This window comes from Girardinichthys multiradiatus, chromosome 3 (assembly GCF_021462225.1).
Source record: "Girardinichthys multiradiatus isolate DD_20200921_A chromosome 3, DD_fGirMul_XY1, whole genome shotgun sequence".
In the NCBI taxonomy this organism is placed as follows: Eukaryota; Metazoa; Chordata; class Actinopteri; order Cyprinodontiformes; family Goodeidae; genus Girardinichthys; species Girardinichthys multiradiatus.
The window spans coordinates 22,732,012-22,756,967 of record NC_061796.1 but is presented as its reverse complement, the minus strand read 5'-3'; the positions used below and the strand labels follow the sequence as shown (position 1 = coordinate 22,756,967).

Below are 24,956 nucleotides of genomic sequence, written 5' to 3'. Positions count from 1 at the left end.
CTACAGCACCATCCAGAGGCGAACAGTCAGATTTGTTGCTGTATTCACAGGAGACCAGAGCACCATCCATCCTGAGCCTCGGTCACACCTTAAACTGGATCTCTCCTCTGACTTACTGACCATAGTTGTAATGATGACTTCGGTAGAAAACGTTTAACCCAGTTTTATCCCCTGTGTAGTTATACACTTTACAAATTAATTAGATTGCAGCACATGAAATTGATGAATCCAGGAAATATTGCATCTCATAGGCGCATGAACAATGAAAGAAACAGAGCAGCTGCTCCTCAATTTGTAATAGTAACAAAAGTAAACGCATGTTACTGCTTCCTCAAAATCTTATCACTCCCTGCAGCGAATCAATTAAGTCTAAGATATGGACCAGCAGAGGTAGTATAGATATGATTAACTTTTATAATCCGTGGGAAAAATTATGCTAAAGTCTGTTGGATGTTGTTGTGGGATCACTGAAAGGCCACTTAACATAGTTTGGGAATTTAAAATTCACATAATACATGTTAACTGTTATAATATAATATAATGAAGTTGTAGAGGAATATATACATGATCATAATTTGTTGTGAATTATTAATGGGGGAGGAGCAGGATATGGCAGTGATTTGACATTTGTTTCCAACAATTTAGCTAGTATTAGCTCATGGAAAGTCATAACGCGTTCTACGATAGGCAGCGACCTCTACCCTATGATGACTAAAATTGGAGTAAAGGTGAGCTATGACAAAATAAATAAATCTCCTAGGTGGAAGTGGGAGAAAGCTAACTGGGCTATTTATCAAAATATAATTGCAATAAGATGAAGGAATATTAAAGATTTTTACATGATGGATAGACAAACTAAATGAAAGGTTAGTCGATGAAACAATACCTAAAACCACAGAAAATAAATTTGTCTAGAGAGCACCATGATGAAATAATGACTGTAGGGAAGCCATAAAAACAAGAAATAAATGATTCTGGAAACTCAAAAAGTTATATACACAGGAAATTTTCATCCCATATGAAACTAAGTAGTGGTGACTTAGTTATGGCAACTGTAAGTAATCAAGAAAAAGCTGAACATTTGGTTCAAGCATTTAAGAAAACACACAGATTTTTCTCTCTGATGAGCCAAGTTATAGAAGCAAAGTTATGTCACAGAAGAGCAACTAATAACACTCATCATACCCAACCTGGGAGAGATGACGTATTCTGTAAAATGTTGGCATATGTGTCATTCAATAGGAAATATTCATAAACAGCATGACAAGAGTACTGGGATTTATAGAAAGCTGGAGGACATTTATACAGCATATAAAAACATGTTGGGTTAAGAAGGAAAACAAGATGGAAAATGAAAGAAGAAGATTTAATCATTCAACTCTCAATAGGACACTCAGGTCTCAACTACACTATTTAAAATAGGCAGGCATACAACAGGAACATGCACTTATTATTGTTATTGCAATCAGTCAGAGACAGTGGAACATGCAACGCTTCACTATAATAAATATAGATTTCACAGAGATAATCTTTTTCGGTCACTAAGAAGGGAAAACCTTCACATTATCTGGGCTCTTAGAAGTTAAATCAGCTAACATATACAACCAGGTTATTTCGTTCCTAAAGGCAAAAAGATTTTTTAATCGAATCCTTTTATCCCCTGCCTATTCTCCAGATCCACACTCCAGTCCAGTGGGTGGCAGTAATGCATTCAAATCAGTTTGCCAACCGCCAATAAAATCAAAAGAAGAAGAAGATGACGTATTTTCGATGTCCAGCGGAGCTTCCTGTGGAGCTCCGCTAGATACAGCGTCTGCACTCAGACTCCTGTCGCTTTTCCGAGCATCTCTGCAGCCCGTATTTCTGTCTCTATTTTCCTAATAGCCCGGCCGGCCGGGACCCGCTGCAGGGTCAGTGTCGTGGGTCTCTGTGACTGAACAAGCCGGTGTTTCCCCCCCTGTTTTCCGGGGTTCTCCTTTCTTCAGGTGGGGGTTCTAGACTGAAGAGCTGATTGATGCCTGAATGAGCTAACCTCCGGACTGTCCTCACAGAGCCGCACAGGCAGCAGTGTCTCTGGGGCTGCAGGTAAGAGCTGCTGCAGACACAGCCGGATGCTTGTGTTGCATGTGTACAACAGGAGCGAGTTGTTTAAGTCCAGTTCTGGTCACGTTATTGTCAATCCTTCATAAATTTGTTTAAAAAGTCTAAATATAAATTCATCTTTTATTGCGCTGGCATAATCTCACACGGATGTATTTAGAAAGAAAGTTAAGAAATAATTGTTTTTAATTATTGGCACAGCAGAACAGTCCCATCAGGCTTTCCCTACACACCATGAGGGGGATGGTAAGGAGCTCTAAAACTCACTGTTGGAGACCTGCAGCAAAAAGAGGCATCTTGGGTTCAGCACATCTCCATGACAACCATTAGACTCCATCTACAAGCCATCTGGTTGTTGAGGAGTGATGCCAGAAAAAAAAAAAAACATTTTTTTCCTACCATCACAAACAGAAACAAGTGGAGTTTCTAAACACTACTGGAACTGTGAGACTCAGATTGAGCTTTTCAGAACCGTAGCCCCCCCCCCCCCCCCCCCCCCCCCCATGGGTAGATTGTGAAACAAAGGATGAGTATGTAGAAAAGCAGCAGAGATGTTCACGGGGACCACAAGTCATCTCTGAATCCCAGCAGAGATGTTCACAAGACATTTCTCTTTAGCGTCCATGTCCTTACCAGGGCGCCAAACACTGTGAAGGAACAGAAGGAATATTTTCTGTGGCTGTTACACATCTTCAGAATACATCTTTTTTGCACATCTAGACAGAGCTGTATACATTTCCTGCCTGCCCTGCAGTTTGATTTCAGAAGTGAAACAGTACAAACCACTGTTCTCCAGTCAGTATGCATCAAAAGTAAACGTCATTGGCTTTAATATGATTATTTAAGACAAATCAGCAGTATACCCTTAGTGTTAAAAATTAGAAAACACGTTGAGTCAAAATAGAAGTCAATAACCAGGAGAAAACGGAACATTTGGGTTGAAGTAGCCTGTTCAGAGCATCCTGGTGGCACAAAGTGGTGCTGCAGTCTGATGGGATGTGTCCGGAAGGTTCCTCTTTAACTTGTTCTCCTGCCATCCGGACAGTGCCTCTTGGCCCGACCAAATGTTCACTTCTGTGTGAACTTTAGACAGCATTGAGGAACCGGTGGAGGGGTGCTGCAGCACTGGCATGAGGCTCTACACATAAAATGTGTTTCAGACATCTTCCTGTCATCATTACTGTCTAAACTATAACAGAAGAACCCATATATGTTGGCTAATTTGTTTTAGAGTGTTCAGAAACAATTATGTTTATGGTTTAAGTCCTGCAGCCAGCTGATCACGGGGACCACAGGTCATCTCTGAATCCCAGCAGAGACATTCACAAGACATATTTCTCTTGCTGATGTGAGCCTTTTGTGACACGGGAATTTCCTGTGTGAACACCGAAGGACAATAAATTATTATTGATCGTTGGTGATTGGAAGTCTGACTAAAATAAAATTTTCTCAACTAAATTTAGTCACTGCATCGCTGTCAACAGTTAGTTTTGATGATTGATAAAGCATCTAAATATACTTTCTTGTTCAAAGAAGAATATTCGAAATGAATGGAAACCTGTTAAGAAATCTTTTAATTTGTCAAAATATGTTTTATTTTCTGTTTGTATTGGCGTATTTAAAAGCCGCTGTGTTCATATTGTCCCCTCGTTGTATAATTCACTATCTGGGGTTTAAGACTATTGGGAAACACTGTTTTAAACCTGGCGGTAAAACTTCAGTTGGGAAGTTTAAACAGTAAAAATGTTCTAGGCTACGCTATGAATTATAACACAGGAGAGAGCTGCAGTGTAGTGAGTGAATAAGAGTTACATTTTGGAATATACACAACAGGAAGTGCTTTTATTTTGATAAGCGCCCCTCTATGAAGTGTGTACTTTGTAAAAGTGCATGTAGGGGTTGAAGTGCGCAAGTTACAAGTGTGCAAAATTGGAGAATTGGGACAGCAGGGGTTACGTCATCGACTTGCACCTCTGCACCGTAACTGCAACATCAAAAAGGGCGGGAACCAGCGCTGTTTTCACAGTCTTGTTGCTAAAAAAACGATTTAAAACTGCAACAAGCAATTGTTTTGAGGAGAAGAAAGTGCAGGAAGCAAAGGAGGATTATACACCAGACTCTCGCCACGCCAGTGTTTGTTTGAAAGGTAACTAAAGTGTTATGACCTACTGACTGCCCAGAATCACTCTGAACCCAATGGTATCTTACAATGTTGAGCCTGGAAAACCAGTAAAAAAATACATTTGTCGGCTTGCTGTCTAAAGTTTACGCAGTTCTTATTATTCTGATTTGATGGCTGGTTACTTTGACGGTTGTGATTGGTTTTTGCTCAGAACGTCATCTGCAGCAGGGAACAATGCTTCGATGCGGGCTTCGCCGTAGGGCGGATGTGGGGCACAAAGGGGGCGGGGCTAAGGACCACTCTGGAGAATTGAGACGCACTACGCACTCGAACCCATCAACGGGAATACGCAATTCAGGGACACAAGGGTGGAAGTGCGAGTATTGGGACAGGGCATAGGAGTGATAGAACAAGATACGTTTATTTTGCTCCAATACAAACAAAAGTTTGTTAATACAGATTTCAGTTGGAGACACCTGTGTGGACCTTTATGTGAAGCACTGGCTAATAAATCAAGCCACCCTTTAACAGGACGATAAGTGCATGCAGTGCAGCAATCATCAGAGCTTTCACTCCTGATTACATGAGATAAAGTTTGTTTATAAACAACAACCAATATAAGTTGATTTGTTTTTGTGACATTTGTGCAATTTTAGTCCAAGTGTGAAATTTGAGTCTACACCTCTCCAACAAGTCTTTCATTTTATGGCGCCATAATATCGCCACTTGGCAGTTTTTACGGATAACAGTAGGCCTAAACAAATGCTGCTTATTGCTGCAGTGGGGAGTTCTGAGAAAATTGTAGACTTAGCCTGACCATTTGAACAAACACACCTTACAGGTTCCCCCTTGCTTGCTGCTGTGCTGTACCCTCCCTCCCTCCACAGCTCCTCCCCCACAGTGGAGTCTGCCATGAACGCGCAGGCTACTAAAGCCACCGATGATGGCAGATAAACTGCTATGGGGCATTCACTGGTAGGGATGAATCATTATGACCTACCCATATCATTAGCCCAGCTGCACCACTGAGTGGGGGAGCGGTGGGAGCAGCGCGTACACGAGCGGCCCTGTCCCAATACCCGCACTTCCACCCTTGTGTCCCTGAATTGCGGGTTCTCGTTGATGGGTTCAAGTGCCTAGTGTGTCCCAATTCTCCAGAGTCGTCCTTAGCCCCGCCCCCTTCATGCCCCACATCCGCCCTTTGGCGAAGCCCGCATCTAAGCGCCGAAGTATATTACCAACAATTCACTGCTGCAGATGACGGTCTGAGCAAAAACCAATCACAACCATCAACGTAACCAGCCCTCAAATCAGAATAATAAGAACTGCGTAAACTTTACACGGCAAACCGACAAATATATTTTTTACTGGTTTTCCAGGCTCAACATTGTAAGATACCATTGGGTTCAGAGTGATTCTGGGCAGTCAGTAGGCCATAAGACTGAAGTTACCTTACAAACAAACACTGGCGTGGCGAGAGTCTGGTGTATAATCCTCCTTCGCTTCCTGCATTTTCTTCTCCTCAAAACAATTGCTTGTTGCAGTTTTAAATCGTTTTTTTAGCAACAAGACTGTGAAAACAGCGCTGGTTCCCGCCCTTTTTGATGTTGCAGTTACGGTGCAGAGGTGCAAGTCGATGACGTAACCCCTACTGTCCCAATTCTCCAATTTTGCACGCTTGTAACCTGCGCACTTCAACCCCTACATGCACTTTTACAAAGTACACACTTCATAGAGGGGTGTAGGGTATAGTGTGAGTATTAGGAAATGTCAATGCTAAGACATTACACCTGGCTCTGATTGGTTGTTTCTGACCGGGAGCGGTCTATTTCTGCAAGGTGGAGTAGAACCACTGGAAGGAGCCAGAGGAGCTTAATTTCTTCACAGATCATCTGTTTCATATTGTACTGTCAAGACATAGTGACATTTTTAATAAATATATAAAAAATACATTTAAAGTCACCTGCAGTTTAATGAAGGGTTCTTATACCGTCATACACCATGTTTTAACATACGACCTAGGTTAGAATTAAATGGCAACATATAACAACAAATAATTAAAATGAAAGAATGAAATAATTTATGTGTGTAAGGTAATTAGCATTGTTTGGTAAAAGCATGTTTTAAAGATTTAAACAGCTAAATTTAGCATCACATAATTTCTGCAGGTTTGCTGGTTAGAAATCCATGACATGAATTTCCTGCTCCCAAAGATGGTCTGGTGACTGTGGTGGAGAACAGTCATTTTGTTGTCAAAGAAAGTTTGAGATGTTCTGGGGCCTCATGTACGAAAGAGTGCGCAGCTTTCATACTAAAAGTTTGCGGTGGGGTGAAATCCTGAGACTTGTGTGTCCAAATAACCATGGCAACGTTGCTGTGACAGTCAAAGAACCGGTTCCTGTCGGCAGAAAAACACTAAGAGAAACTGTGTCTACACACCATGAAGGATGTTTGTGGTGAATCACAACAAACCTACAGCTACTTGAATGACATCAGCGATTCAAACCTGACTTAAAATAAAAAGGTCGTCGGCTCGAACCTGTTTAAGTTCTACAATGTCTGCATCAAATCCACATGGCTCTCTAGCTATTGCACTAAGCTCAATTACAACTCATTGCTGATGATTATAATTATACGAATATTCATCCCATATTTCTATTAGGAAGACTGTCACTACACACTCTATGTGAAATACTTTAAATCTTTTAAACCATTCAGGACTAGGGTTCTCGACAGCGCAGAATAAAAACGCCGAAATAAGACCGATATGCTCATTCTTTATGGGCGTATCGGCCCTTTGACATATGGACTCCCTCCTTGTTGTTTTATGTCGGCTATAGCGCATGCGCTGAGTCTGTTCCGGCTTCCTTTCGCCCTATGATCCTGTGCGGTCGCTAACAGTAAAGCTTTCTAAAATCATGTCAGCTTCGAAGGGTGGGTATAAACGACGTCATATCATGACGGGCCTGCAGAACAAATTGTTAAAAAGAATTTATAAAGAAATCATGACCTGAGGAAGCCAACGTCCCATTGCATTATTGAGAACCGTTAGCGCGTCATAAATAGGTTGCACATATATTGAATAAAAATGCCTTCTATTCATAAATTCATATTCACTTACAGATGGGGCCCTTATAGCAGTTTGAGTGTAGTCCATAGCTCTGATTACATTCGGAAATCGGCTCATCGCTGCAAATGAGAGCCACAATTTAGCGGAATTTGTTATAGGTGAGTAACACACTGATGAGGTCGACCCATATGGCTGGCATGGCCCAGCTCAGGGATGACCGTTAAATACTCAACCTGTCATCTCCCTCTGAAAGCGCCAGTAAAGCACCGGAGACGCACGATTACTCCTGTTTTCCATTTGTAACACTGAGGCAAAATAACTGCCCTTCATAATCTAAACCGGCCAATAAGCCATGCATTATTTAGTTATTGACTTTTAGGGTGGTTTTGGTTAAAAATGATCAATTATTAATGATAATTAACTAATTGTAATTATTAAGTGCTGTGAGCCCAATAATTACACTTTTTTTATGTTGAATGTATTCAAACCCAGCGTGTGGTTCAGTGCTTTGTTAAAAACAAGATTACTATTAACTTCATACCATTCTTCTAGAAAGATGCACATACAGACCCATTCAATAAATTAGAATATTGGTGAAAAGTTCATTTATTTCAATAACTTGGCTCATTAAGTAAAGCACATTATATAGATTAGTTGCACACAAACTGATGTTTTCAAACCTTTATTTCTGTTAATTGTGATTTTCTGACATTTAAGATGAGAATATTACATCAGACCAATAAAAAACTTTATTATATGAACTTTTTAAAAGGTAGGTTTTATATCTGCTTTAGGGCTGTTATTTAAAAAAATTACTTTTAATCTCACAAACAAACCTCACTGGAACACATGTTCTAATTTATTAAATATGACTGTAAATGTATGTTCATGAAGATTTTAATGTGAAGGTTCTTTGGTGATCAAGTCAGAAAGGCCAGCTTTCCAAATCTGTTCCAAAGATCCATTCAGCAATACATAAGGCCCTGTTTACACGACAACAATCCATTTAAAATGGGATTTTTTTCCCCGTGTCTGTTAACACATCTACATGACAACGTTAAATGCTATTTATACGGCAACAGTAGATGTGAAAAAAGTGTAATTCCCCCGTCACGACACTAGTAGGCGGTATGCATGCACAAACATTCCCTGCTCAAAAAATGGCGGAGAAAATTCCAAAAGCGTTAGCAGCACAATCCGCCATTGTTATTATTGATAGCTTCTTCTTAGGGTTTTAAACTGGTTGGCAGCCATTATGTTGTGCGCATGCGCATTTATTTCTCCTTAATTTTCTCTCATACTGTGAACGGACCAGGCCTTCCCCATAAGAAAGCTTCTATTTTTCCCGTCTACATGACAATGGAGTCTTCAAATTGCACGACAAGTGCATATTAGTTGCCTTTTGGTTTATAAAGTGCTTTATAAATAAATAAAATAATGATGATAGTAATAATAATAATAATAATGCTCATCCTGGAGGAGTGAATGCTACTCCTGCAACGTCATCTTCCATCATATATGTTAATGAGGGATGTTCACCGTCGGGCAAAAACTGCGATGCAAAGTGTTTTTGAAAGTCTTATCTTTGTCTAAACTCTAATCCTAGTTATGTGTTCATTTGATTTGCTCCTGCTTATTTATGTTTGTTTTGTGATGCAGAAATAGCTGGCGATGAAATAATGATGGTTGGACATGCTCCTTCAGGACTTTTAGGTAGAGAGCAGAATTAATGGCTCCATAAATTACTGCACGTCATCCAGGTCCTGAGACAGCAAAGCAGCCCCAGACCATCACACTGCCAGTAGTAGTAACTCGAAAAACAATCCAAAAGGTGCAGCTGACAAATATAGTTTTGCAAATGATTCACATCAGTGTGGACCCGTTCTAGTTCCATTTTTCTGCTAGTCAGTTTTAAATATGGCATCAAGACTGAAATCTCTCTTTGTGTTTTTACCTGTTTTTATGCTAGTGTTACAACCCCAGAGTGCTGCTTTGTCCCCAGAATGACACCTGTTCAGTCTTGTAAGTACTTAGTCTTACTTAGAAATAGACGAGTAGTGAGACATGTGGGTGGTCAAATATAGACAGTGGGCATTTTCTTACACTCACTGGCAGTTATCAGGGAGCAAGCATTTTTGTCCTTCCTCGCGCAAGACCAGATTGCAAGGCTTTAACAGTGTCCTAACATGAAGAAGAAAGAATTGCAAAGTGAGACAAAGGGTATGAGGCTTGTCTTGTTACATCCAGGTAATGGCTGCTGGGCTGTTCATACGCCTCAGTGCCACACTGAGCTTCAGGTAGCTCGATCCAAGCTGACAGACCACATTCAGGTCCAAAAATACTAATGACAACAAATGAAGAAACACTATCACTGTCAGAGGAGCTCCTCATTTAGGCATCCAAAAGAAAAGGGAACACAGGTCGAGACTCCAATGCTACACTCTGCTCTGTTTTAATCGTGGTTTTTGAGTGCTGTCATTGAAAAAGAGTTACTCTGTAGAGAGAGGGCTGGAAATCTGCACAAAACGATGAACACAGGGTGTGACTGTGCAGCTATCTCTCTGCCACAGTACTCTTCACTGTTGCTTTTCAGGATTCAAATTTAAATGCATCAGAGCCCCCAGACTAACAAGCACCATCTCCACCAGATCATCAGAGCACTTATCTCCACAGGCATGCTAAGCCAGTAACCCTCCAGGAGGCAGAAGCTGCTTTCAGATTATTGTTCCACACTAACCAGGTAACCTCAAACCCCCCCATCATGGATTACTTTGTCTTTTCACATCATACAAGCTGATCCGCTGAGATCCTGGCCCTTTGTGGATCTAAAGGGCCATGACTTTCAACTTGCGGCACTCACTTGAGCAATGCATAAATGGAAGATCAGCTCTCATTAGGCACCACAGACTCCTGCTTCTGCAGCTGTCTCTACTTTCTTTCATAGCACTATGTCGCATTTTCATAACTGTATCGTTTTACACAACGCTGCTAATTTTATAGTCATTTTGCTGCTAATACACCTGAATTTAGCCACTTTCCATTCTAATGATGGAAAAATATGCACATCTAGCAAAATGCATTTCATACAAAAAAGTCAGACTATGTTATTTGTCTTGTTAAAATATTACTGTTTACTGTTGAGCAGGTAAAAAAAACACAATGTTATGTGGTTTTAGTTTTAAAAAAAAAGTAAACCGTGAGTACTTTCTGGTCTGTATGAAAAAACGTTTGGAAACCACTGTTGTATAACAACTGGAAGACACTACCTAGTACAGACTTCACCTCTGTGACAAATATTTTAATAAATGGTAAATGGACTGAATATATTTAGATCTTTTCTAGTCATACTGTCCACTAAGAGCCCTTTACACTAGAGCCACATTCAGCCACAAACACATTCATACACTTATAGACAGATCTGTAGACAACTTGGGGCTAAGTGCCTTGCCCAGGGGCACATTGACATGTGACTCAGATTACAAGACTACACTACCCACTGAGCCACAGTTGGACCTCAATACCAGTGCTTAGAGGAAATGTTTGATCCAGTAACTACCCTTCTCAGTTAAATATTCAAGTTGACAATGGATGAGTGAGTCTTTCTGTTATCTTTTACAGACCCAGTTTGTCATTGCTGCATTTCAATTTGTCTGGATTGTGCTTGTCTGTTGTCATTCAGTTTGAATTCAAAAGGTGACCCTCTTGCCAGTGTCATTGCACACGCATGAATGTCAAAAATAGCTCAGGGACTGTGACGGGCTCCTGGAGAACGGAAACAGCAGGGAAGAGAGTGGAGTAGGAGCACTGGATGGGATTGCAGCAACAAGGGTGCAAAACATGCAAGACGGTAACATTAGCAGAATGATTCAGTCTAAACAATAAAGGGACATTTTGTTCAAAGCTTAGTGCATTAATAGAAATTTTGTCAGATGTAAGATTTCAGTGGATGTTCAGAGACTCTTGCCATAGTTTAGTTTGAGCTGATTCACTTCCTGCTAAGAGGCCAGCTTCTGACAGATATTCCCTTATTTCCCTCCTCTGTAGTTCTATTTATCAATATTAGTGACTGCATGACAATGAGTGGAGTAGAACAATTTGATGATGTCTGTTTAGCTAATTAAACTAGCACTTAAAGGGATATTTAGCATGCCAGTTGCCTTCTGTGTGCAGGCAGCTGCTGGCCATTAGCTGTTCCTTTCATTTGGCATCTCTGAACGACTCACTTGTTCCCTCACTATGCAGATGAGGAGAGCTGAGAGCAACGTTCCTTTCTCTGTGTCTGCTCGCAGTCTCATTTGTCCTAACATATCAGGGTGGGGGGGATGGGAAGCAAGGGCAGGAGACTGGTTGTTGAAGTAAATGGACACCTTTCCCAAGGGTAAGAGCTGAAGCTACCTGATGGATGTCTAGATCCATTTTATATAAGGAGTCCTGCTGGAATGTGCTCTGTGTATGGATTTGTTGGTTTTCCTAACTGCAAATCAGTGTCGTGTCCATTTTTTACTCAGACGGTTGGTTTAATTTATTCAGAATATTTGTTGACATTTTAATTTGGACTTGTATTTACTCTCTTCAACCTACAGACACATCCACATTCATTGGTACCCCCATTTGTAAAGAAGTGCTAAATAAATTTCTGTCTTAGCAAAATCTCACACACAAATAAGAACATGAATTGGAGTTGCACAATACCAAGAAATGGTTATTTGGAATATTATTGCTGAACTATGTAATGGAGATATAAATGACAATTATCCCACATTTTCCTGGTTCCATTTTCTTTTTATACAGAGTACCACCACAATGCCACCAAGCATATCTTGGGGCCGAATATGCTATCAACATGCTGAGTGTGAATGCCTGACAGCTGAAATGTTAATAAAATAGTCAGTCAGTCAGTCATTTTCTACCGCTCATTCCATAGTGGGTCCTACCAAATATCATTTTAACATTCATAATGGATAGTAAAATAATGAATAAGGAAATATTAATTTGACAAATATACATAATTAATTGGGAATAGGTGTCAGTACTACCTTAAATCTAACAATAATGAGCTAAAGTTGTCATTTGTCAAAGGTTGTCAAAGGTGCAACAGGAAGAACTGCAGCCTTGTGAGGATTGTTAAGCAAAATCCATTCAAAAATTTGGAGGAGGCTCCACAAGGAGTGGACTGAGGCTGGAGTTGGCACATTTAGACCCAATAAGCACAAATGAATCAGACACATGAGCTAGAAATGTTGCATTCCTTGGGAATCAATGTCCCAGAGTCTGGAGGAAGAGTGGAGAGGCACAGAATCAACGTTGTTTGATGTCCAGCATTAGGTTTCCACAGTCAGGAATGATTCGGGGAGCCATGTCATTTGTTGGTGTTGGTCCACTGGGTTTTTATATCTACCAGGAAACTCTAGAGCACTAATTTTCCAGCAGAACTTGGCACCTGTCCACACTGCCAAAGTGACCAATAGCTGGTTTTATGATTATGACTATCTATGTGCTGCTTCAAAAGCTCAGCAGGCCCATTCTTGATTGACAGATGGCATAGATGAAGTTTCAACCTCTACCCTCTGACCCTAATTGTAAAACTACTTTTTGTGGCAAATGACTGGTTGTTTAAAAAAATTATAACTTTCTCCACTCACCTTCTCCATTTTCCTTGGCTGGTGGCATAACGCATTGTGGGATGCATTGCTGGGCTCGTCCACTGAAAGATGAACCATCGATGCATCCTCGATAAAATGGGCAAAGAAAGTATACATTTGGGCACTTGGAGCACACTTGAGATTAGAACAGTACTTGGGCCATGATATTTCATAAATAGATGAGTACACAAGAAGAGACAAAAATGCATATAAAGAAACGCCTTCTGCTTGTGATAGTAGGAAAGAAAATAAGTTTTTCTGGTATCACTCCCGAACAATCAGTTGGCATGTAGATGGCCTAATGGTTGTCATATGTGGTGAACCTAAGATGCCTCTCTTTGCTGCAGGTTGTTCAAGGGCATCGCACATCTCGAGAGGCACGGCGCTTCTTTTGATGTGTGTCAAATTACAACTTTAATGCACATTGGAAGCATCAGAAAAGTTCTGTGCATTTTATGCACATTGGTAGCGTACACATAAATAACTTGCTACACCAAAATAAATGTACCTACATTCCATAAAATGTTCACAATGTAAATTTATTATGCAGTTTCAAAATAATACTGGAGCATTTCTTCTTTGTATCTTCACTTAAGCTAGATTTCTCACTGGAATATCCAATCTCTGGAGAAATCAATTATTAGGCAATATCTTTTTGCCACCTTCCTTTTATTGATGAGATTATGGGTCATATATATTTTTCAACCTCAAAAATTGGGCTTTCCCCGTCAGTTTTGAAGTATTTGTTTCACCCAAAACGGCACAACAACACAAGAACTACCAAGGCAGAAGAGCAACTACTTGAGCCGGTAGGTAGTGGTATTTGTGGTTATGTTTTATTAACTATCATTGCATTCCTGAATAGAACAGGTTCGTACCGGGTCGCTGCCTTGGAGCGGCAGATGCCACCAGTGTGCGTTGTCCATAATGGTGAGCTTGGAGATGGTTTTACTGTGCATGGGGAAAAATACATCTGGATCCTCATCCAGCCTGGTGTCCAGTGGCTAAAAGAAATGGGTTTCTCATGTTGTATGCAGAAGTAGAAGTTCCTAGAACCTCTAATCAACTTTAATTTTAGAGTATGAAAGGTAGGGCCCAACCATTGTTCCACCTGTGAGTTTTCTTAAATAAGATGCATTTTAACCTACAGAATAAATGAATACAGTACAGACCAAAAGTTTGGACACACCTTCTAATTCAAAGAGTTTTCTTTATTTTCATGACTATGAATATTGTAGCTTCACACTGAAGGCATCAAAACTATGAATTAACACATGTGGAATTATATACTGAACAAAAAAGTGTGAAACAACTGAAAATATGTCTTATATTCTAGGTTCTTCAAAGTACCCACCTTTTGCTTTCATTACTGCTCCGCACACTCTTGGTATTCTGTTGATGAGCTTCAAGAGGTAGTCACCTGAAATGGTTTTCCAACAGTCTTGAAGGAGTTCCCAGAGATGCTTAGCACTTGTTGGCCCTTTTGCCTTCACTCTGCGGTCCAGTTCACCCCAAACCATCTCGATTGGGTACAGGTCCGGTGACTGTGGAGGCCAGATCATCTGGCGCAGCACCCCATCACTCTCCTTCTTGGTCAAATAGTCCTTACACAGCCTGGAGGTGTGTTTGGGGTCATTGTCCTATTGAAAAATAAATGATGGTCCAACTAAACCCAAACCGGATGGAATAGCATGCCGCTGCAAGATGCTGTGGTAGCCATGCTGGTTCAGTATGCCTTCAATTTTGAATAAATCCCCAACAGTGTCACCAGCAAAGCACCACCACACAATCACACCTCCTCCTCCATGCTTCACGGTGGGAACCAGGCATGTAGAGTCCATCCGTTCACCTCTTCTGCGCCGCACAAAGACACGGTGGTTGGAACCAAAGATCTCAGACTTGGACTCATCAGACCAAAGCACAGATTTCCACTGGTCTAATGTCCATTCCTTGTGTTCTTTAGCCCAAACAAGTCTCTTCTGCTTGTTGCCTGTCCTCAGCAGTGGTTTCCTAGCAGCTATTTTACCATGAAGGCCTGATTCACACAGTCTCCTCTTAACAGTTGTTCTAGAGATGTGTCTGCTGCTAGAACTCTGTATGGCATTGACCTGTTCTCTAATCTGAGCTGCTGTTAACCTGCGATTTCTGAGGCTGTTGACTCGGATGAACTTATCGTCCGCAGCAGAGGTGACTCTTGGTCTTCCTTTCCTGGGGCGGTCCTCATGTGAACCAGTTTCTTTGTGGCGCTTGATGGTTTTTGCGACTGCACTTGGGGACACTTTCAAAGTTTTCCCAATTGTTCGGACTGACTGACCTTCATTTCTTAAAGTAATGATGGCCACTCGATTTTCTTTACTTAGCTGCTTTTTTCTTGGCATAATACAAATTCTTAGTCTATTCAGTAGGACTATCAGCTGTGTACTGTATCCACCTCCTGCACAACACAACTGATGGTCCCAACCCCATTTATAAGGCTTGAAATCCCACTTATTAAACCTGACAGGGCACACCTGTGAAGTGAAAACCATTTCAGGTGACTACCTCTTGAAGCTCATCAACAGAATGCCAAGAGTGTGCGGAGCAGTAATGAAAGCAAAAGGTGGGTACTTTGAAGAACCTAGAATATAAGACATATTTTCAGTTGTTTCACACTTTTTTGTTCAGTATATAATTCCACATGTGTTAATTCATAGTTTTGATGCCTTCAGTGTGAAGCTACAATATTCATAGTCATGAAAATAAAGAAAACTCTTTGAATTAGAAGGTGTGTCCAAACGTTTGGTCTGTACTGTATATGTTTCTACATTAAAGGTAGTATTTTTGTAAGCTGTTAAGTATGATGATGATGTTACTGCAATAAGCAGGGATTATTTTCACACACTTTTACAATGGGCGTGCCAATTAATTTGTCTGCATCTCTATATTGTCTCAATTCTGCTCCTTCTCTCTCTGCCTCAGGTCATTGCTTGGCAGTTCATGTTGTCTCGCCCCCACCGAAGTTGGAGGCCAGTTGGAGTTGGGCAGCAGGTCCTCAGCAGATGCAGTGATGCGGGCTTCAGCGGCAGGCTGCAGGATGAGCTTGGGTGCGCTCCTTAATGGGTTGCTGGTTTCTGTGGTTGCGGCTCTGCTTTGGAAGTACTCCAAACTGAGTGAGCATGTTGCCTTGCTGGAGGAGGAGCTGCATATGACACAGCAGTCCCAGGAGCTCTCTCAGGCCCGCATCGACTACCACGTCGCCCTGCAGGCTCTCCAGGAACATGGCACCCGCATGGTGTGCACTGGCAAGATGCACACTGACCGCATCTGCCGCTTTGACTATCTGTGCTACTCCACCGAGGCAGAGGAGTTTGTGTTTTTCCACTCCAACTCCTCCATCATGCTGCCTAACCTTGGATCCAGGCGCTTTCAACCTGCCCTGCTGGATTTGTCCTCGGTAGAGGATCACAACACCCAATATTTCAACTTTTTAGATCTCCCAGTGGCAGCTTTAAAGTTCATGCCCAAACCCGTGTTTGTACCAGATGTGACTCTGATCCTCAACAGATTTAATCCTGATAACCTAATGCATGTATTCCATGATGACCTTCTTCCAGCCTTCTTTACCATGAAGCAGTACTCAGACTTAGATGATGAGGCTCGTCTCGTGTTCATGGAAGGATGGGGTGAAGGGCCACACTTTGACCTCTATCGACTTCTCAGCAGCAAGCAGCCACTTCTCAAAGAACAGCTGAGGAACTTTGGAAAGCTAATGTGTTTTACTAAATCTTACATTGGTTTGTCCAAAATGACAACCTGGTACCAGTATGGGTTTGTTCAGCCACAGGGGCCCAAAGCCAACATTTTGGTCTCAGGGAATGAGATCAGGCAGTTTGCTAAGGCTCTGATGGAGAAAATGAATATAACAAGGGTGGAGGAGGCAGAGAGGGATGGAGGAAGTTCAGAGCAAGAGAGGGAGAGAGACAAGAAGGATGAATACATCGCTGTGTTTAGTCGCTCAACAACAAGGTTAATACTAAATGAAGCAGAGCTAATAATGGCCTTAGCCCAGGAGTTCCAGATGAGAGTAGTCACAGTATCCTTGGAAGAACAGTCTTTTCCGAGTATCATCCAGGTGATCAGTGCCGCCTCCATGTTGGTCAGCATGCATGGAGCTCAGCTTATCACCTCGATGTTCCTCCCCAGAGGTGCAACTGTGGTAGAGCTATTCCCGTTTGCTGTGAACCCAGAGCAGTACACCCCATATAGAACCCTCGCCTCCCTTCCAGGCATGGACCTTCACTACACCAGTTGGAGAAACTCTATGGAAGAAAAAACTGTCACCCATCCAGACAGACCATGGGAACAAGGTGGTATTGTCCACTTAGAAAAAGAGGAGCAGCAACGCATCATGGCGAGCATGGACGTCCCTAGGCACCTGTGCTGCCGTAACCCGGAGTGGCTTTTCCGAATCTACCAGGATACTTTGGTCGATATTCCATCGTTCCTCAAGGTCCTCAGAGACGACATGAAAAATAAACCAAACCTGAAGAAAACAAAGATAGCCAACACGGTCCACCCTGGCCGGGTCAGAGAAGCCCACTGTCAGACATCAGTACAAACCCCTCATGAGGCCAGACTTACAGTCTCTTGGCAGATCCCGTGGAATCTGAAGTACCTGAAGGTGAGAGAGGTGAAGTACGAGGTGTGGATCCAGGAGCAGGGAGAAAACACCTACATGCCTTATATCCTTCCTCAACAGAACTACACTTTCTCTGAGAACATAAAGCCCTTTACTACCTACCTGGTGTGGGTGAGGTGCATCTTCAACAAGAACCTTTTAGGCCCATTTGCAGATGTTCTAACATGTCGGACCTAATGAACACAGGGCCACCTTATTGCTTTCCTACTTTCTCATTGGAAGTGACTGCTTGATTACATTTTGACCAGTCTTGGTAAATAAACAGTATTAAACAAATCTTTGCAGTTCCAGGGCAGACATCGTGACACACTGGCTTCTGAAGGACTGCTAAAGACAGAGGAGGGTTGCTCCTCTACTACTGTTGATGAGGACTTAAAAGGTTATTTCTTACACCTTCAAGCACATTCTCCAATGATACTACAAGAACTTAAGTGAGCAGATGTATTTATGAGAAGAATATTATGAGATTTTAGGACAAGTCTAAACACTGGATTCTACCTTTTAGAATATGCAATGTAGCTTTTGTGCGATAGACGAGAAAGATTATATAACCCCAGTGCTAATAATGTTGGGACGTTGTTGTTCAACCTATATGCAAATGAACATACCATAAAGACAAGATATTTAATGTTGAAACTGATAATCTTTATTGTTTTTTGCAAATATTCAGTCATGTTGAATTTGATTCTTGCAACACAGTTGGGACAGGGGCCTGTTTACCTCTGTGTTACATCATCTTTCCTTAACAACACTCGGTGAGGTTTGGGAACTGAGGACAGTAACTGTTGAAGCTTTGTAGGTGGAAACCTTTCCCATTCTTGCTTGATGAACAACTTCAGTTGCTCAACAGTCCGAAGTCTCTGTTGTCATATTTTGTGCTTCATAATGCACCAAACGTTTATAATGGTAGACAGGTCTGGACTGCAGGCAGGTCAGTCTGGTATCAGAACTCTTTTACTACAAAGCCACGCTGTTGTAACACGTCCAGAATGTGGCTGGGCATTGTGTCTTGCTGAAATAAGCAGAACGTCCCTGAAAAAGACGTTGCTTGAATGACAGCAGATGTTGCTCCAAAACCTCACAGATGGTCAAGTTACCCATGATGCCATGGGCACTAACACACCTCCATACCATCACAGATGCTGGCTTTTCAACTTTGGTCTAATGACAATCCAGATAGTCCTTTTCATCGTTGACCAGGAGAAAATGACGTCCATGATTTATAAAAACTATTAAGATGTGGGCTCGTCAGAACACTTTTCCTCTTTAGGTCATTCTATCTCAGATGAGCTCGGGCCCAGAGAAGCTGGCGCTGTTCCTGTTGATGTTCTGTTAGGGTTTTATCTTGCGCTTGTAGATGTAGCGACGAACTGAGTTAACTGGCGATAGTTTCCTGAGGAGTTCCTGAGCCCATGTGGTAATATCTGTTACAGAATGATGTCTGTCTGTAATGCAGCACCTTCTAAGAGATCAAAGGTCACGGGCATTCAGTGTTGGTTTTCTGCCTTGCTGCTTACGTGCAGAGATTTCTCCAGATTCTCTGAATCTTTTGATGATATTATGGACTGTAGATGATGAAATCCCTAAATTCCTCACAGTTGTAAATTGAGAAACATTGTTCCCAAACTGTTGGAGCATTTGCTCACACAGTTGTAACCTGTGGAATGTTCCAAACAGGTTTTCTTTGAGCGTTTCTTAACTATCCCAGTCTTTTGTTGTCGCTTTCCCAGCTTTTTTGAAACGTCTTGCAAGCATCAAATTCTAAATGAGTGAATATTTGCAAAAAAATAAAGTTTAACAGTTCAAACATTAAATCTCTTGTCTTTGTAGTTTATTTGGGTGCATATGAATTAAACAGGATTTGCAACTTATTCTGGTTTTTTATGTTTTACGCAACGTCCCGACTTAATTGGAATTGGGGTTGTAGATCAGCAAGGTTGTTATATTTTTCTGACTTATCTTTATTTCCCAACTATCCAATTCCAAAAACGTTTCATTTACATAACACATCCAAAATCAAGCTATTCTAAAAAATATCAGCAACTCATTAAAATTTTAGATTCCTACTGGGTTTATCTTATTAAATAGGTTTTCCAAATGGTTTGGAAGTGCACACAGTAAATCCTACTAAAAGGTATTTGGAAGAAGTTTCATTAACAGGTTTTAGTGCATGCCACAAAAATCCTTATTTTAGACTTGTTAAGCTTGTATATCTGTGAAGCACTGCCTATTATTAGGTTTATTATATTCTATTAATAATTTTCTTTGCCGTGAAAAAGCATTTACCTTATTACAGATTTCGGCATTTTCTGTGTCATTTACATTTTTCAGACCATCAGACAAATGTTTATATCAGACAATAATAACCAGAGTATATACAAAATGCAGTCTGCAAGTGATGATTTTAAAATCTATCCAAACCAACCTGGCCCTATGTGAACAAGTAATTACCCCCTAAACCTAAGGACTGGTTATTCCACCCTTAGCAGCAACAACTGCCATCAAGTGTTTGAGGTAACTCGAAACGGGTCTTTTCCATCACTGTAGAGGAACTTTGGTCAACTCTGCTTTGTAGAAATATGCTAATTCAGCCACATAAGAGGGTCTTTCATTGTGAACAATGAAATACCACAGCATCTTCATTGGATTTCAGTCCAGACTTTAGCTAGGCCACTCCAAAACCTTTTTTAACACGTTGGGAGGTGGACTTGCTGGTGTGTTTCGGACCATAGTTCTACAGCATTTGTCAAATGCGCTTGAGCTCAAGATCACACACTAATGGACCTTCTCCTTCAGGATTTTCTGCAAAAGAGCAAAATTCATTTTTTTCATCAATTACAGCAAATCGTTCAGGTCCTGAGGCTGTAAATCAGCCCTAGACCATCACTCTACCACCACCGGGTTTTACTGTCATTGTAATGTTCTTAGAATAGAATAGAATAGAAAAGAATAGAAAATAAATATCCTTTAATGTCCCTCAGTGAGGAAATTCAGATATACCAGCAGCAAAGTGACAGTCAAAATGACAGCCTGCAGGCTCACACAAGGTAAAATTTTAAAAACAAAAATAAGAAATAGTAAAAACATCATCAGACTATTTTCAAAAAATAGAAAAACCGCAGGGATGTAAACACTTATTGAGCTTGTTGGGAACAGTGATGGTTACAACGTCCAACAGCTGCTGGGAGGAGGATCTGGGATAATTCTCCTTTGTGCACCTAGGATGCATGATGTATATAGCTGGACTTACTTTTGTTGGATTGAGGGTTGTAGTTGCATTTAGCAATTGTTTTTTGTTGCGTCGGCAAGGGTGATGGAGTCAGAATCCCACATAGCTGAAGCTGTATGCGTTGTGGACTTTGCAGACATTGAGGCAGAAGGTTTTTTATTGCTGGTCTCATCTGCTTGTCTCCAGATGAGTGGAATTAGTTAAATAGTTTAAACCGTGCTGCATTTGATGAAAAGATTCAAGAATTGGTGGATTTAATTAAAAATCTGACTACAGAGACTTAATTTCAGATTCAGATTTAATTGTTCTTGGTCAGCTTACCTTGTTGGTCAGCTTACCTTGTTGGATCGGCGGAAATTACAACTGGAAGCTAAAACATATTTTCAGCTACAGATTAACCATAAAATAGCTCTTGAGGAAGAGAATGCATCAAAAGTTGAGCTCTCAGAACTGAAGAAACTGAAGCAGAGATTGAAGTTCTGAAGACATGTGTTATCAGGGCGGCTGCACCCCAAAGGGAGAAATCCCCACTTCCCAGGTAAAATCCTTGCATGATCCCTCCAAGCGGCAGGTTCACTCATAGCAAGAGACAGATTCAGAAAACAGTTACGCAGTTTGTAACACAGAACCTAGAGCACAGTATGTTTCCAAAGTTAGTACAAAGACTCCAAGTGTTGAACTTACCCAAGGTACTTCTACAGATCCTAGGGCAAGTGTTGGAAGATGGACTGATTTCAGTGGTGCCCTGCCCCACCCTGTTGCTATGGACAGTCATGTAGAGGACCAGCTGTCAGACTTCCCATCAATGTCAACAGCCTGATTTGTCAGAAGATGGGTTAAACGGATGTGGTCAGATGGTCTTTGTACTCATTTGTATGGAACATAGAGCTTCTTAAACCAGATAGTCAGTAGTCAAATTTTAACGATTAGCTCAAACGCTGTCTCCTTGACCTGCCCTTTCTCCCTTCTCGTGAGAAACTGAAGCTCATTTGAAAAACAACAGTTAAGAGTGTTCATGTGTTCATTGGAACTCTTCCCACAGAGATTCATGTAAATTATTCAGCTCCTTGTCAAGCTTTAAGAGAAGAGTATTCTGTACACATAGATAAATAACAAAAACACAATCTAAAGCAAAGGGTAATATTGATGGTAGAGTTTAGAGCCACCCCAAAGAAGTGATCATAAAGAAGGAGTTGGAGGTGTGTTGTTACTTTGGTAATGGCGTACATGGCAAACAGTCATGGTGAGTCACTAAAATCTGGAAACGGCTCTCAAATTGATCACATCTAATTTCTAAAACCCTCTATCCTGTCTTATCCTTTACGTTCTAATCGTTTTCATACTTAAGATATGATGGTTGAACAGCAGTATTATGATGGTGTGGAGATTCTGATTTGAACTTTATGCTGGTTAAATAAAGGTTAACTAAAATAAAATAAAGTCCTATTGAGATTAAAAACCTTTTTTTCAAGGGAGTGCTGGCCAAAGGCAGCAACAAGTAAAATGCAATTATTGTTACACAGTTAAAAAGAAACAATGAACTATGTACATGTTATATTATACCGAAGCTTTATTCTTTAACACAGCTGTCCTGGGTTCCATTACTGACCCCGTACCCTAGTTATGTCTTGATTCTGCAGGTATTCCTTCTAATCAGGCTGTCAGTATGGTTAATCACAGTTAGTTCAGGATTCACCATGGTGGGCAATTACTTTTTCACATAAAGCCAGGTCAGTTTTATAGTTTTTATTTTTATTATTTTAGAAAAGCATTTTGTATTTACTCAGCTTATATTTGACTGTGTGATACTGACATTAGTTTGATGATTTGAAACAGAAAAAAACAAAAACAGAAGAAATCTGTAGTGGGGCAAATACTTACAGCAATATTTGTAAACTATCAAACACTAAGCTAACTATTTTCATTATTTGGCACAAATCAGACTAATATCAGTTTTTATGCGGTGTCGTTCCACCTAGCAGTAATTAGTATTATGTCTCCAGTGTATGCAACATTTTGATTGTAATGACTAGGTGTTTCCTGCCTGGTGTGAAACACTTAATGAAGGAGTATACCTCCAATGTGTACTGTCGCTTACCAACCCTGCAGGTTTTATTCCTAACTTCAAGGTTACCTGTTAAGTTATTTGTTAATGAAGTGCAGTGCTGTGCTTCTCCTTTATGTCATTGAATTAAAGATGTCTGTGTGTTTGGTAGATGGGACTTAGCAAGGTAGTTCTATGAAAAGTTGGACAAAACACTGCCACCAGCATCATTTCTCTGTTGAAGTTCCTTTGGTCAGTGCATGTTTAAGAGATTCTCTGAAGACTCTCCTGCAAGTGCAGGTTATGATGGATTAGATATTTATCTGTGTTGGTTAGTTTTCTTTGTTCTCCTGCCACTCCTCTCTGTATGTGCCGAGTAAAACCAGAATGTCTGTTTTCTATACTAGAAATAGATGGATTTTTTTTTTCACGAAGTGTAAACCAATAAATAGTTAATTGTTACAGTATGTGTCTTTGCCTGTTGAATGAGTTATTACCAGTGTAAATATTATATGGTGCCAATTTGTATTCAAAATGACAGCAGTCCACATACACCAACTTGATCAATATTTGTTTTTGGTGGCAATTCCATTTCTACATGGCAACTAATTTCCTAGTTGTGGTAGTACGGTATTAGAAAACCAACAGATCCAACAGTCACAATATGCATGCTGCTGGTCTGTATAAATGAATCGTTACTTCAGTGTTTAGTCAGTGGGATAAACCAGTTGGCCCATTTACAAAGTCAGCAGATGTACATTAAGGTTATAGTGTATTCCTCTCTGAAAATCAGAAGAAACTCGATCATTTGTGAAGAAAAGCGTTCAGTTATTCAAGTTAATTGGTAGAGCAGAAAACATTAAGAAGTACAGAAAATGAGTCTGCTCAGCTGAAATGGTCTCAGAGGCTTTGAAATGGAAACCAAAACTATAAAGAAGTGAAAGAAAATAGTCCTGATGACTCCTGGAACAGTCAGAAGATAACTGTTTAAAGCTTAGATATCACTTAGAAACTCCCATAAAGCCTCATTCTTGAGAAAAACGGCACAAGTTGAATCTGGCTAATAACTGAACTGAAGAGATCGGACTGATGAAACCAGGATTGTTGTTTTTGGTTCTAGGAGTTATAGAACGTTTGATAACCCCCAAACGAGTTCAATTCACAGTACACTGTGAAGCACAGTGGCTCAGGGATCATGATATGGGGTTGTTTCTCATGCTGTGGTGTCCGGCCTGGTTTTTACATGCCAGGGATCACGTATTTATTTGAATATGTTAGAATATTTGAAGAGGTTGTGTAGTGTAAGCACCTGTTAAAATTAATGTTTCAGCAAGACAACGACCCCAAACACACCAGTTTGGAGCAGGATCTTGGAATTGTCTGGAAGCGGCCAACCAAAGATCTTCATCCAACAGAAAACGTGTAGGGCGACATCAAATATGCTGTTTCTGAGACAAAACCAGGAAATGCAGAGGATCCAATGGTCCTGGGCTGAAATACCTCTTCACAGGTGCCAGAGGTTGGCCCACTCAGACGTTAGTTAGTTCAGTGATTCGCAGCACAGATAAATCTTTGAGCATTTTTTAGTTTATACAATAAATGTTGAGATTTTTTTTAACATGTCAATATTACCTCTTCCCTGACTTTCTCTACAGTGACATTAATTTATTATATATTTTTCCTAGTATGTGCAGTGTTCTAAATGTTTGTGTGTATACAAATTAAATAAAATTTTAAGCATCACTTCTGCCCACAGATCTTCTCTGGGATTAAGATCAAGACATTTTGCGATGGCCGCTTTTAAACATTGAATTTGTTGTCCTTAAGACACAAAAAAATTTGACTGTATGCTTGCGGACAACGTCCATTTGGAGGACCCATATGTGTCCGGAGTTTTGCTTCACAGATCACGCGAAGTACGGTCATGTGCCCAACGTCGTTTGAAAACACCCCATTTGGATTGGTCTGAACATTTTTACCATCTACAGGAGCCTATCCCCCCTCCCTGAGAACCATCCTTGTTCTGCAGACGACCTTAACAGATTTTACTGGAAGTTTGAAAAGGAGCCAT

General features: G+C 40.7%; 1 protein-coding gene across 2 annotated transcripts; it reads left to right on the top strand.

The window, feature by feature from the left end:
• The first annotated feature begins 1,770 nt into the window (after window positions 1–1,770).
• Window positions 1,771–23,352, top strand: pomgnt2 (protein O-linked mannose N-acetylglucosaminyltransferase 2 (beta 1,4-)). Of its 2 annotated transcripts, none has more exons than XM_047361613.1 (2): window positions 1,771–2,085; window positions 15,893–23,352. In XM_047361613.1, the coding sequence occupies exon 2, from the start codon at window positions 15,981–15,983 to the stop codon at window positions 17,787–17,789; it is 1,809 nt and encodes a 602-aa protein (XP_047217569.1). In that variant the 5' UTR covers window positions 1,771–2,085; window positions 15,893–15,980; the 3' UTR covers window positions 17,790–23,352. The 2 variants fall into 2 exon arrangements, with proteins under 2 accessions (XP_047217569.1, XP_047217571.1); XM_047361615.1 differs by lacking the exon at window positions 1,771–2,085 and adding an exon at window positions 11,647–11,670.
• The last annotated feature ends 1,604 nt before the right edge of the window (window positions 23,353–24,956 follow it).

Excerpts from the sequence above, each read along its gene's own strand:
- pomgnt2 (XM_047361613.1), top strand. The coding sequence starts at position 15,981 with ATGCGGGCTTCAGCGGCAGGCTGCAGGATGAGCTTGGGTGCGCTCCTT.